General features: G+C 43.5%; 1 protein-coding gene across 4 annotated transcripts in view; it reads right to left on the bottom strand.

Annotated features, from left to right (window-relative positions):
* MAST4 (microtubule associated serine/threonine kinase family member 4) overlaps positions 1-12851 on the bottom strand; it is a 690505-nt gene that overhangs the window by 204148 nt on the left and 473506 nt on the right. Inside the window, exon 1 of one of the 4 annotated variants that reach the window (XM_068250018.1) lies at positions 398-794. The exons of the other annotated variants lie outside the window; for them this stretch is intronic. Within the exon in view, the coding sequence (XP_068106119.1) occupies positions 398-483 (86 nt within the window). The 5' untranslated portion in view covers positions 484-794. Of the gene's footprint in view, positions 1-397; positions 795-12851 lie in introns of those variants that run through there. 4 annotated transcript variants of the gene reach the window in all.

Raw genomic sequence — 12851 nt, 5'->3', positions numbered from 1 at the left:
TGATGTCACGGCTAAACCAGTCCTGAAAGGCTTCTAAAGTACAACTAAATCCAAATGCCAAAAGCCTGACTGCCAGCAATTATCTATACTTGTTTAAAAAGGCCAAATTAAATAAAATGACTGAAGAGGAACATTACACCACCGCAGCTGAGGAAGAAGCAGCGGGGATCCATGTTCTTGTCACATAATTCTCTCTCATTAATTAAAGAATCTCAAAGAAAGAAAAAAATAAAACTTCCACTCTCTAGTTAAAAGGACAAAATCAGGAGATACAGGAGGCTTCGCTTTCAGACACTACAACTAGGACAACTTTTTTCCTTCCCCCTTTGTGCTCCACAGCCATACCTGACAAGCAGGTACAAGCACAGAGTGTCATGGAAACCCAGGAGTTTTTTACCTCTGCGTGCGTCGCAGCCTGTTCCTGTTCCTCAGGTGAGGCAGGGTAAAATTGGAGATCACCGTCCAGAAATTGGAGTCCGACATGTTGAACGCTGAACGGGAGCTGCTGTGAGTCCAGGCAATGCTTCACTCCATAACCCTGAATAATGATAATAATAAGAGTACCCCGGCGTGCCAGAAGGCATGAGAGCGATCAGACGTAAGGCACAGCATGGGAAGCAGCCTGATGATGAGCAGTCCTCGGCAAGTCAAGGGAAGAACGCAGCACTCTCCCCATCTCCTCTGCTGTGCTCAACACAGCGCTGTCCTCACATTCATGATTCCACTCTGACCTTCTGTTTACAAGGCGTATCCAGACTACAAACAATTACCAGAGCTGGGACTGTGCTCAGCTGAAAGGCAGCACTCTGTGTGAGACTCAGTCTAAGGTACCTTGTCATATGTTTGGCACACACCATTCACACAGCCCCACAGGGGAGGCTCCTGTTCCAATGATCAATCCACGCAGGAACAGATCGCTTTCATCGCAGCCTTGCCCTGATTTTCACATTATTTTCTCCAGTGGAAAAGAATCGTCTGGCGCAACAATAAGAAAAAGGTAGAATGACAGCACAGATAATGTAACAGGAACAGAGCCAGCGATCTCCCCCCGCATCCTACAGTCAGCTGCTCCATGAGACTTTTTCACAAGACTTAAACCTGTCACCTTTGATCTTCTCTATCTGTTAGAATGAAAATTAAGAAGTCAGAGGCAGGAGGGGAGGAATGGAAATGAGTGTTAAAAACCTATTTCATGCAGGCTTGCCGAGCCGGCGTTTGTAGTGAAGGCTCCCCGAATAGACATAAAACAAATGTTTAAATAGCACAGCCTTGTGGGAAATCTGTCACCGGCAGCCCGATAGTGACGGCGACCGACCTGTAAACACGGCTCTGTTTGATGCCATGGTTTGCATTCAGACAGAACTTTCCGCAAATTACTGAAACAAACTGTAAACCCCCCAAGCGGCTCCTGAAGGGGGGAAAGGAATAAAGAGACCTCCGGGATGAGAAGATCACGGCTGTTTCCTAGTTAACTTGAAGAGCTGTCTGAATTAAAGGGCAACCATGTAATATTTGATATTTGCAAGTGGAATCTGAACAATGTATGGGGGGGGGGGGGGGGGGGGGGGGGAACGACGCGGAGCACATTCCCCGATCAACCTATAGAAAACTCTGTGTTCTATGCAAATACAACATATATCACAGCCTGGCAAAGCTGCCTCTAGACCTTATAAAGACCACTTTTCATGAAACCGGCCAATTTGCGAGAAATTTACTGGAAATTAGAGAAGTGTTTGAGATGCAGAGTGATTGTTATCCAGCATGCTGAAACTTATGAACACAAATCTTTATTAATTCCCTCTTCCTTAACGTATACCTGAGATGACAGCCATCTCAGGTACCATACTTACCTGGGGCTCAGCACCTCTCTGTCTCCCCAGGTGGCTCCTGTCACCCGCAATAGTGCCCAAAAGCCTGGCAGAGTTGTGCTTCATCGCGCATGCGCGGCCTGGCGCACTCCCCCGTCATGACAGGAGCCACAGGAGGACACATCAAGGGACTGAGCGGCTTCAAGGGGGCTTAAGGAAGACCCAGGTAAGTATGGAACTTGAGATAGCTTTCATCTCAGGTTCTCTTTAAATCATACCTGAGGCGAACCGAATGGGGAAAAAAATTAACTTATGAAGAGGTAGGCCTCTGTGCTTCCTGTGTCGTCCTGGAGACCACCGTTGCCACACACAAACCCCTGGAACATACCCAACAAGAGCTTGTAGGATATGTTATTGAGGCCGCACTTCCTGCTGTGTACAAGTGCAGATGTACTCGCTCTTGCAGCATGGCGAACTTCAATGGGGTTCTCGCCAGCGGCAGAGTGGTCTGGAGGATGATAGGCAAGTATTTAAACCATAGGCAAGTATTTAATTTTTTCAATTAGGTTCAACTCAGGTATACTTTAAGGTATATATATATACATATATATATATATATACATATATATATATATATATATATATATATACATACATATATATATATATATATATATATATATATATATATATATATATATATATATATATATATATACATACATATACACACACATTTTATTTATTGTGCTGGACACTTTAGCCCTTAGCAACGGATGTTTCCGTATCCGTACACCATGGACGCCTACAGCAGTTTTAGTACAAAAAGTACTTCTGCCTACCACCAATGTCCATAGGTGTTTTTGCTTCCCCATATCCCAGTGCCACAAACCTTGAAAGGTGTTTTAGCACAAAACTACTCCAGCCTGCCACGGACGTCTATAGGTGGTTTTTCGTATCTCCACATTCCTGTGCCACGGATGTCTAAAGTCATATAGTACAAATTCAGTGTCCCCTTTCTACTGGACTTGAAATATGCAAGTAATTCTAAGTTAAAATAACAATGAAGCAGAAAAAAAAACGTATGATATAATGAATTGGTCGTTTAGTACGGATAATTAATAAAACATTAGTAGCAAAGAAAATAGTCTCATTTTTATTGTCGGGTATATAGTCTTTTGTTTTCTTTTAAATAGCACACTACACTTAGCATTTTAAAGGATGAAACAGAGCAGGCTAATGACCCTTTGAATTTTCCTCTGCAGTAAAACGTTAGACAAACAAGAAACAGTGAGAGCCAGTTGAGATAAGTGCTTCGGAAGGCAGTGCTGTCTGCAACCAAAGTTTGGTCGCAGAGCACAGAGAAGCTCTTTTGCATAGATAACAACTGAAGTTCCTTAACTCTTCCTGTACTGGAAACAATATTAGACTCATATCTTTGCTACTAATGTTCTATTTATTAGCTGTACTACATATACAAATCCTATCATAAGCTTATTTTCACTTCAGATTCCCTTTGAAGTTCATGCCCCTTTTCAGTCACATGACCGTGATAAGAAGCATTAAGACAAACTGCTCTTCCCACTGCAACCACGCCGCTCTACTGACTGGGTTCACACTTCTTGTGAAAAAAACAATAGAATGTGGCTTCAAAGTTGCGTTTTGCATTAAAATGTGCAATATTTTACAGGAGCTAATGAAAGTCGATGGGAATGCATGCCATGTGTGAATTTATGCTGCAAGAACGGCGTTTTTTTTTTTTCCAGCGCATGCAAAAACGCAAACACAATTTTGTTAATTGTAGCAGAAGTGCGGGTCTCCGCAGACTTTCATTAGCTGTGTGACAAATGCATTTTCGCACATTCGTAAAATGCACATGATGCGAAAGCGGACCCTGCCTCATGAATAAGTAATCAGTCAATTAAATGTAGATGAGTACCAATTAATTTCTGCTCTACATAAATGTATTTTAATTTTTTAATGCATTAAGTAAAAAGAAAAAATAATTAAATAAAAGACTCATGACCTGAACAACAAACACTGCTTCCAAACTGAGCTGCTCTTTGTGTCTGGGCAGAAAAGAAGTCACACAGAAGGAATTGGGATGGGAAGGACTATTTAGAGCTTTTCACATCATCAGACCCCAAAGGCCAGAATCATTATTCCTTGTTTTCTGCTCAATCCAATCTGGTTCAGTATAGGGAAGCAAATGAGGACAGATAACAGGAGCAGTGTCACAAGTGTGAAATAGACCAGATTATGTAAATAGAAAATATAAATCAGACGGACTCTGTAACCAGGATGCCATCCTCTGATTTCTTTAAAATGGCTACCGTAACTGTTGGACGTTTTGGATTCTGCTCGGGAAAAAGGATGACGGCCTCATTACCCAGCTGACACAGAGATGGTCAAAATGATGCTAGTTTTATTTTCCAGCTTGGATGCATATTTAATGTAAATTGTCCTCAGCTTAGACTTGGCCAATTTACATAGTTACATAGTTATTTGGGTTGAAAAAAGACATACGTCCATCGAGTTCAACCAGAAAAAGTACAACACCAGCCTGCTCCCTCACATATCCCTGTTGATCCAGAGGAAGGCGAAAAACCCTTACAAGGCATGGTCCAATTAGCCCCAAAAGGGAAAAAATTCCTTCCCGACTCCAGATGGCAATCAGATAAAATCCCTGGATCAACACCACTGGGCCTTACCTAGTAATTGTAGCCATGGATGTCTTTCAACGCAAGGAAAGCATCTAAGCCCCCTTTAAATGCCGGTATAGAGTTTGCCATAACTACTTCCTGTGGCAATGCATTCCACATCTTAATCACAGTTACTGTAGAGAACTCTTTCCTAAATAAATGGCTAAAATGTTTTTCCTCCATGCGCAGATCATGTCCTCTAGTCCTTAGAGAAGGCCTAGGGACAAAAAGCTCATCCGCCAAGCTATTATATTGCCCTCTGATATATTTATACTTGTTAATTAGATCCCCTCTAAGGTGTCTTTTCTCTAGACTAAATAAACCCAGTTTATGTAACCTTTCTTGGTAAGTGAGACCTTCCATCCCACGTATCAATTTTGTTGCTCGTCTCTGTACCTGCTCCAAAACTGCAATATCTTTTGTGTAATGTGGTGCCCAGAACTGAATTCCATATTCCAGATGTGGCCTTTCTAGAGAGTTAAACAGGGGCAATATTATGCTAGCATCTCGAGTTTTTATTTCCCTTTTAATGCATCCCCACATTTTATTAGCTTTAGCTGCAGCGGCTTGGCATTGAATACGATTATTTAACTTGTTGTCGATGAGTACTCCTAAGTCCTTCTCCAAGTTTGATGTGTCCAACTGTTTCCCATTTATTTTGTATGGTGCTAGACCATTGGTGCAACCAAAATGCACGACTTTACATTTTTCAACATTGAATTTCATCTGCCATTTACGTGCCCATATAGCAATCCTATCAAAATCCTGTTGCAAAATGACACTAATTTGTAGAAGATTATAGAAGATAAAGAACAGCTGTAGTCAGCTGTAGTGAGAAAAATATGGAGGCAGCCATATTCATTTCATTTTAAACAATACCAGTTGCCTGGAAGTCTTGCAAGTCTATTTGGCTGCAGTAGTGTCTGAATGACACCAGAAACAAGCATGCAGCTAATCTTGTCAGATCTGACAATAATGTCAGAAACACCCGATCTGCTGCATGCTTGTTCAGGGTCTGTGGCTAAAAGTATTAGAGGCAGAGGGTCAGCAGGCTAGCCAGGCATCTGGTATTGCCAAAAAGGAAACAATATGGTAGCCTCCATATACATCTTGCTTCAGGTGTTCTTTAAGGAAAGGTGGAGGTAGGGAGTAGCATGTAGTATGGAGAACAGAATGGTGAAGCATTTGTTTTGGAGGAAGGGGGGTGGGTACATTTGGAGTTGGTGGCCACAGTTGTTAAGGGAGATAGATTACATGGGGAAATGGTTGTTCATGTTGGCTGTGCCTTTCTTGAATGACAGAGGTGTTCTAGTGGCTGCACTTGCTAAATGATGCTGCTGAGATCATCACAGAGGAAAGCCAATCAAGATTTCCCTTGGGGGATCCATCTAAGCCACTCTTTAAAGTGGTATGAAACTCAAAAGTACACTTTTGCTTTAAAATAATACACACCAGAAAACATGAAAAGACTGATGTTATGTCACCAAAAGGCTGGTTTACACTTCACCAAAGCCAACTGAGAACATTGCCAGTTTGCAGGACAAATTATTTGTAAGTAATTGTGCCCCCCCCCCCCCCCCAAAAAAAAAGTAAAGTTCTCTGCTTCACCTCTGGATATGGCAGAAGCTATCCTGCATTGTTTATACAGCTTATTATAGCTCAAGTCAATCTCATAATTTTAGTACCACAATGGTAATCTTAAAGGATACCCGAGGTGACATGTGACATGATGAGATAGACATGTGTATGTACAGTGCCTAGCCCACAAATAACTATGCTGTGTTCCTTTTTTTCCTTTCTCTGCCTGATCGAGTTAAATATCAGGTATGTAAGTGGCTGACTCAGTCCTGACTGACAGGAAGCGACTACAATGTTGCTGTATAACCACTGTTGAAAAGCAAATAAAAGCTGAAATTCATCACAGAAGGGTCGAGTCCAGATTAGATTGTATGTGTATGGACTGTATTGTATTGGATACTTGATGTTGCTCCTACCTTAATCTGTGACTCCCCGTGATCGATTGGACACAGTCTGAGGCCCGTGGACTTTTCTTTGTTGTATTCCCGGTGTTGTGTCTGATTACGCTGCCTGTGGATTTGCGCTGCCCCGCATGCGCAGTAGGAGACTGTGCGGCCACATTTCCTGTAGAATCATGCTGCTGGAGGTAAAATACTAAATATCTCCGCTCCCACACCTCTTACACTCCCCAAATTTTCAGGGTAGGGAGGGGACCCCCCGAACGACCTCTATGCCAAATTGCAGCCCCCGAGACCCGCTGGTTCCCGAGATAGATTTCTCTAATCTATCTCCTGAACCAGCGGGCCTCGGGGGCTGCAATTTGGCATAAAGGTCGTTCGGGGGGTCTCCTCCCTACCCTGAAAATTTGAGGAGCGTAAGAGGTGTGGGAGCGGAGATATTTTGTATTTTATCTCCAGCAGCATCATTAACTTCACACTGAGCATGCGTGCTACTCAGTGTGGAAGGGAGCTTCCGGGCAGCGCAATCAGACATTACACCGGCAGCCACACACTCTATCCTGCATACCCCTCTGGCTCCTAAAGCGGGTCACATGATCGGGAGGAGATATGGAAGCACAGAGCATGCCGCTGCTGGGAAGAACAAAAGAGACAAGACACAGCGCTGAAGCAGGTAAATGTTACACTGCTCCACTGCGCTACTCTGCAATGTGGAGAGATTGGGGGTGGGGCAAGTTGTTGGGTTGGGCAGGGTTTGTATCCCAGGAAGGAGCCAGATTTTCTTGGGGGGGGGGGGGGGTGTTGCTGCACTCCGGCTCAAACCGGCAATATTTCAATCAGAAACACTATCACCGGTGTGCTCCTCCAGACAAGTAAGCAGTCTGCTGTCTTGCTTTAGCTGCTTATAATGATGGACAGTGAAGGGCCACAATCCGTCCACGGGCCTCGTGTATGACACCTGTGCTTTAGCCAAAGATGAAATTTAAGTTTCATACCACTTTAAAACACTCAGGACATACTGTATCTGCAGTTTAATATATATAATTTATATTTTGCCAAACTTGCTGGATAGCCATTAAAAAATGGTCTGCACCACTTCATTCATTTTCAGTGAGAAGGTTTAACTGCAATGCCAGATGATTTTTGCCACCCTCAAGACAAAAAAACATCTCCTTCCAAAACCAGCTTTACGTATAGAAGTAGCAGATAGTGTACTGGTTAAAGAGAAACCGTAACCAAGAATTGAACTTCATCCCACTCAGTAGCTGATACCCCCTTCCCCATGAGAAATCTATTGCTTTTCTTAAACGGATCATCAAGGGGCTTTGTATGGCTGATTTTGTGGTGAAACCCCTCCCACAGTGTGATGTCAGTGCCTCATAGCTCTGAGGTCTGACATGACACTATAGGAACCTTATAGCATTATGGGAAATGGAGGTTTCCAACTGCCAAAAGAGCAAGCAGCATCTCCTTCCACTGACATCACCTGCCAGCAGTAAAAATGTCACCATGTGATACATGTCTGAATATAAATTAGGGATAGGAAAGATTTGACAATAGGCAAACACTGACTAAATAATTTATACATAATTATTGTGAAAATTAAGCACGCTTTTATTACATTCTTTTCACTGGCGTTCTGCTTTAAGGGCACTACCTCTGACATAGGAGACCAGGGTTCAAAACTTGGCTGTTCATATTAATCAGTACCTATTCAGCAAGGAGTCCGTGGGCAAGTTTACCTAACACTGCAGAGTGGCCTATTGAGTGCGCCATTAGTGGCTGCAGCTCTGAGTCCAACAGGAGAAAAGCGCTATACAATTATTATTATTATTATTATTATTATGCCACTCTGCACATACATGCTGCTTTTTAGCTGTCCTGATGTAAAAAAAAAAATGAGTATAGCAAATAGCTCCTATAGACATAACCTGCATAGCCTTTGTTTGTGTACTTTTTAGCTGCTGACTGAGTTTACTTAAACGCTTAATAACAGTGAGAGCCTGTGTAATCCGTGTGTGTCAAGCCTTAAAGGGAGTAGGTTACTAGTCTAGTTGGGCGGCTCCCTTAGAATATAGGTGAAAATCTGATTCAGTTTGGAAAATATGCAAAGTCATGCAGGCTCAATGTAGACTGGAGATATAAGGAATAAGGTCGCGTAACCTGGAATTATCAATATGTATGCACAGTAAATAAAACTCTATTAGGAAAAGCTTTCTGTAAGTTTACCAAAACATCTGGTAAACTTGACAAAGACATCAATCATATGGGAGTCCACTCAAAGAATGGAGCAAGGTACTCAATAAAATATAATGACTGATTAGCACACGTCCATTGATATGCAATCTCCAACCTGTCCAATTTGGCATTTGTGACCAGTCTCAGCTATCTTAACCAGCTTAGTGGTATGGACAAGCTCAGCTCGTCCATGACTGCCGCGCCGGATTGCTCTGGCCCTGGTGGGCTGATTTTCATAAATTTTTTTTATGAAACACGCAGCTAGCACTTTGCTAGCTGCGTGTTTATACCGATCGCTGCCGCTTGCCACGTAACAAGCCCCCCCCCCCCCCGAGACCCGTGCACAGCCTGGCCCATAAGCGCCAGGCAGCACTAAGGGGTGGATCGGGACTCCCTCCGACGCCATGGCCACTAAAAAAAAAGGGGTTCCCGCCGCCGCCCTGGTCGTTCTAATAGAAAGAGGAAATGCAACTAAGGATTGAACTTTATCCCAGTCAGTAGTGGATACCCCCATAGCCCATGAGAAATCTTTACCTTTTCTCTAATAGATCGGGGGGGGGGGGGGGTCTGTGTGGCTGATATTGTTGGTGAAACCCCTCCTACAGTGTGCTGTTAGGACCTAGGTCCTGACAGTTTGCTGTTTATGAACCTTGTTGCATTGTGGGAAATAACAGCTGTTTCGAACTGCCAAGCAAACAGTATCCCCCTCTGTGCATGTATGTATGTGTATGTACATCTACAAAAAAAAAAACGAAAAAAAAAAAACCTTTCAGTCTATCGCATTGTTAGTGGGTGTGGTTATAGATAAAGGCAGTTGGTGCGGTCTAGTTTCTTTTTTCCTTGTCTGCCAGTAGTAAAGATGATGGCATGCAGGCTCATTGCAGGTCAAACAATATGAACAAATTACATGGCAATTATCAATCATTTCTTGATCTCTCTTCTATTTTTTTTACTTCTCATTTTGTAATGTATCGATTTATTTTTTTCCCCTTTTCGCTAAAGTTCCTCTTTAAACTTAAAATGGTAATTCCACTGAATAACTTTACATTAATTTAGAAAAAAAAAATGCACTACACAAGTTCTCCAAAATCTCTATGTACAAAAGAAAAACAATACAAATCATTAAAGCCCATCTACGCAAATACTTTATAGCCTTCCAGTTTCCTATAACATTAAAAATCGCTCCCTCAATCTTCAAAGCTTAGCTAATACTTACAAAGTTCTCCAAAACTATAACAATTATATCATAGAAGGGGATTCCGGCTGGGGCTGCAATGTTTTGAACAGGAGGACCACTGAAACAAAGCCGTAGCCCAGCCCACCGCAGAGGGGCCCAAGCCAGTTCTCATCTATTTGAGGAAAGTTATGGCAGACACATTTGCTAACAACTCCCCCTTATTCTGGCTAAAGGCAAAGCTTGGCCATGGTAAATGTAAAGGTGTAGCGGCAATGAAGCAGGACATTGCATTGTGTGATGCTGTGCAGGGGTTTGTAGAATGTGTAGACCAGGCTTGCTTCTCAACTTCCCTGTAATCATTACTATGGGAAGCTCAGGAAGCATCCAGACAGCTGGAACCTAGCACTTGTGTGAAGGACTTTCTTAGATGTCGGTTTCTTCAGAGGCAAGATAACCCTCAAAGCTGGAGACCTCTATAGGCAGGTATGAGCATGCAGCTAATCCAGTCAGTGGCGTAGCTAAGGAGCTGCGGGCCCCGATGCAAGTTTTACATGGTGCCCCCCCAAGCACTCTATACATAACTGATATGGCGCACCAAAACCTGCCAATGGAAACCACAGTGTCAGAGGTGCAAGATGGGGATGGGGAAAAGCTTGTTAATGATTATTACTATTCTATCTATAGAAGTGATTAATATAAGCACAGGACCAATAGAGAGCAAATACTGTAGTTGAGGTACGGCCCTTCGGGGCCCCACTGGCCCAAGGGCCCAGATGCGGTCGCAACCCCTATTGCTATGCCCCTGAATCCAGTCAAATGTGAAATAACAACTTGGAGAAAACTTATAAGAAAAAGTGAATTGGATATGGCTCATGTGCATTAGGCAGTAACACTAGACACAGCATAGACTGCAATGTGTGACATCTCAGTAACGTGTTGTGGTTCGGTGTTGTGACAGCACAGGGCTGCTCTCAATTCCGTTTGTTTCTGTGTTTGTGAATGAATGGAACCACAACAAAGCTCAACTGTGTCTCCTGTGATTTCAAAGAGTTTGCAACTCCTAGGATGCCGGGAGACTGCTTGAACAGATTTGGGATTGGTTAGCACCAACTGCTATCCAAATCTCATTGATGGCTCCAGTGCCTGTTGTAATGCCGTGTCATACAAGGCATACATTTATCTCTCACTGCTTCCTGGCTAGTCTAGTGTCTACAGAGGTTTTTGGTGTGGACAATCAAGATATTCTTGTCTGGGTGAAGCTGTGTCAATTGGCATGTTAATAAATAACAGCTTTGGACCAGACTATTAACATCTCTCTATTTTAATTACAATATCCAAAAAACACAAAACGCCTTACGATCTGATCACCACAAAACATATGCAATCCTCTAAAGAACTGTATTTAATATAATATTAATGGTATTTCTAACCCTTTTTAAACATGATGCCACCCCTAACCACAGAGTCTGTACTTTATGTCTGTTGGATCATGAGAACAAAATAATAATACAAGAACTAGACGAACAATAAAAATTCAAATAAGAACAATGCCCTATAGTTCTAGTGCTGTTGTAATCAACTTAACAGTAAGCAAGTGGCAGCGAAAGTTCAAAAGTGCAAGTACTGGAGCCATGGCTGGCTGCTAATGCAGCGGTGTATGGCTTCCTGAAAGTGAATAGGGAAACCTTGCCCGTGCTTGCACATTTCCATATACATTGCAGGCAATCATATCCAAAACAACTGGGAGCCTGCCTCGAGATGGCCCACTACTCACTCTAGCGCCTTCATGACTTTACAGCATTCTGATGGAACACCAACAGCTGAAGCACTGGTGGGGGTGGGGTGGGGGGGGGGTGGGGAAGGGGAGCTATACAGGCAACGGGACTAACCATGAGACAAGTGTGGTGGAGGCACGAACTGAACAACCAGTGTGTGACTGGAGTAGCAGTGGGAGAGTAAGGGTCTCCTCAATTGTGACTGGAGTAGCAGTGGGAGAGTAAGGGTCTCCTCAATTGTGACTGGAGTAGCAGTGGGAGAGTAAGGGTCCCCTCAATTGTGACTGGAGTAGCAGTGGGTGAGTAAGGGTCCCCTCAACTGTGACTGGAGTAGCAGTGGAAGAGTAAGGGTCTCCTCAATTGTGACTGGAGTAGCAGTGGGAGAGTAAGGGTCCCCTCAATTGTGACTGGAGTAGCAGTGGGAGAGTAAGGGTCCCCTCAATTGTGACTGGAGTAGCAGTGGGAGAGTAAGGGTCCCCTCAACTGTGACTGGAGTAGCAGTGGAAGAGTAAGGGTGTCCTCAATTGTGACTGGAGTAGCAGTGGGAGAGTAAGGGTCCCCTCAATTGTGACTGGAGTAGCAGTGGGAGAGTAAGGGTCCCCTCAATTGTGACTGGAGTAGCAGTGGGAGAGTAAGGGTCCCCTCAATTGTGACTGGAGTAGCAGTGGGAGAGTAAGGGTCCCCTCAATTGTGACTGGAGTAGCAGTGGGAGAGTAAGGGTCCCCTCAATTGTGACTGGAGTAGCAGTGGGAGAGTAAGGGTCCCCTCAATTGTGACTGGAGTAGCAGTGGGAGAGTAAGGGTCCCCTCAATTGTGACTGGAGTAGCAGTGGAAGAGGGGTCTCCTCAATTTATGATTGGCTCAATCATTTTCGCCCATTCTCTGTAACAATAAGGGGGACTCAGTCTACACTCAAAGCTGTATAAAATTGGGGGCATGGTTGATACTCAAAGCAGTGTACATTCAGTATGTGTATATACAGTATGTCTCAGTACTAATTTTTAGCTCCAAATTAGACGTAGGCCACCCACCCATTTTTTTCTAGGGAGACCACTTTTGTGAAAGTGAACACTCTGTATTAACTGATCTGGCCATAAGAGGCACACCATTCTTCTTTGCGGACTCTGGTAAGCCCAGCCTTCAGCCACTTTCTTGCACCGGCTATTTCCTGTGTT

Source organism: Hyperolius riggenbachi, chromosome 1 (assembly GCF_040937935.1).
Source record: "Hyperolius riggenbachi isolate aHypRig1 chromosome 1, aHypRig1.pri, whole genome shotgun sequence".
Classification (NCBI taxonomy): Eukaryota; Metazoa; Chordata; class Amphibia; order Anura; family Hyperoliidae; genus Hyperolius; species Hyperolius riggenbachi.
Note: the sequence above shows the minus strand (reverse complement) of the source record. Positions and strands in the feature narration are given on the sequence as shown.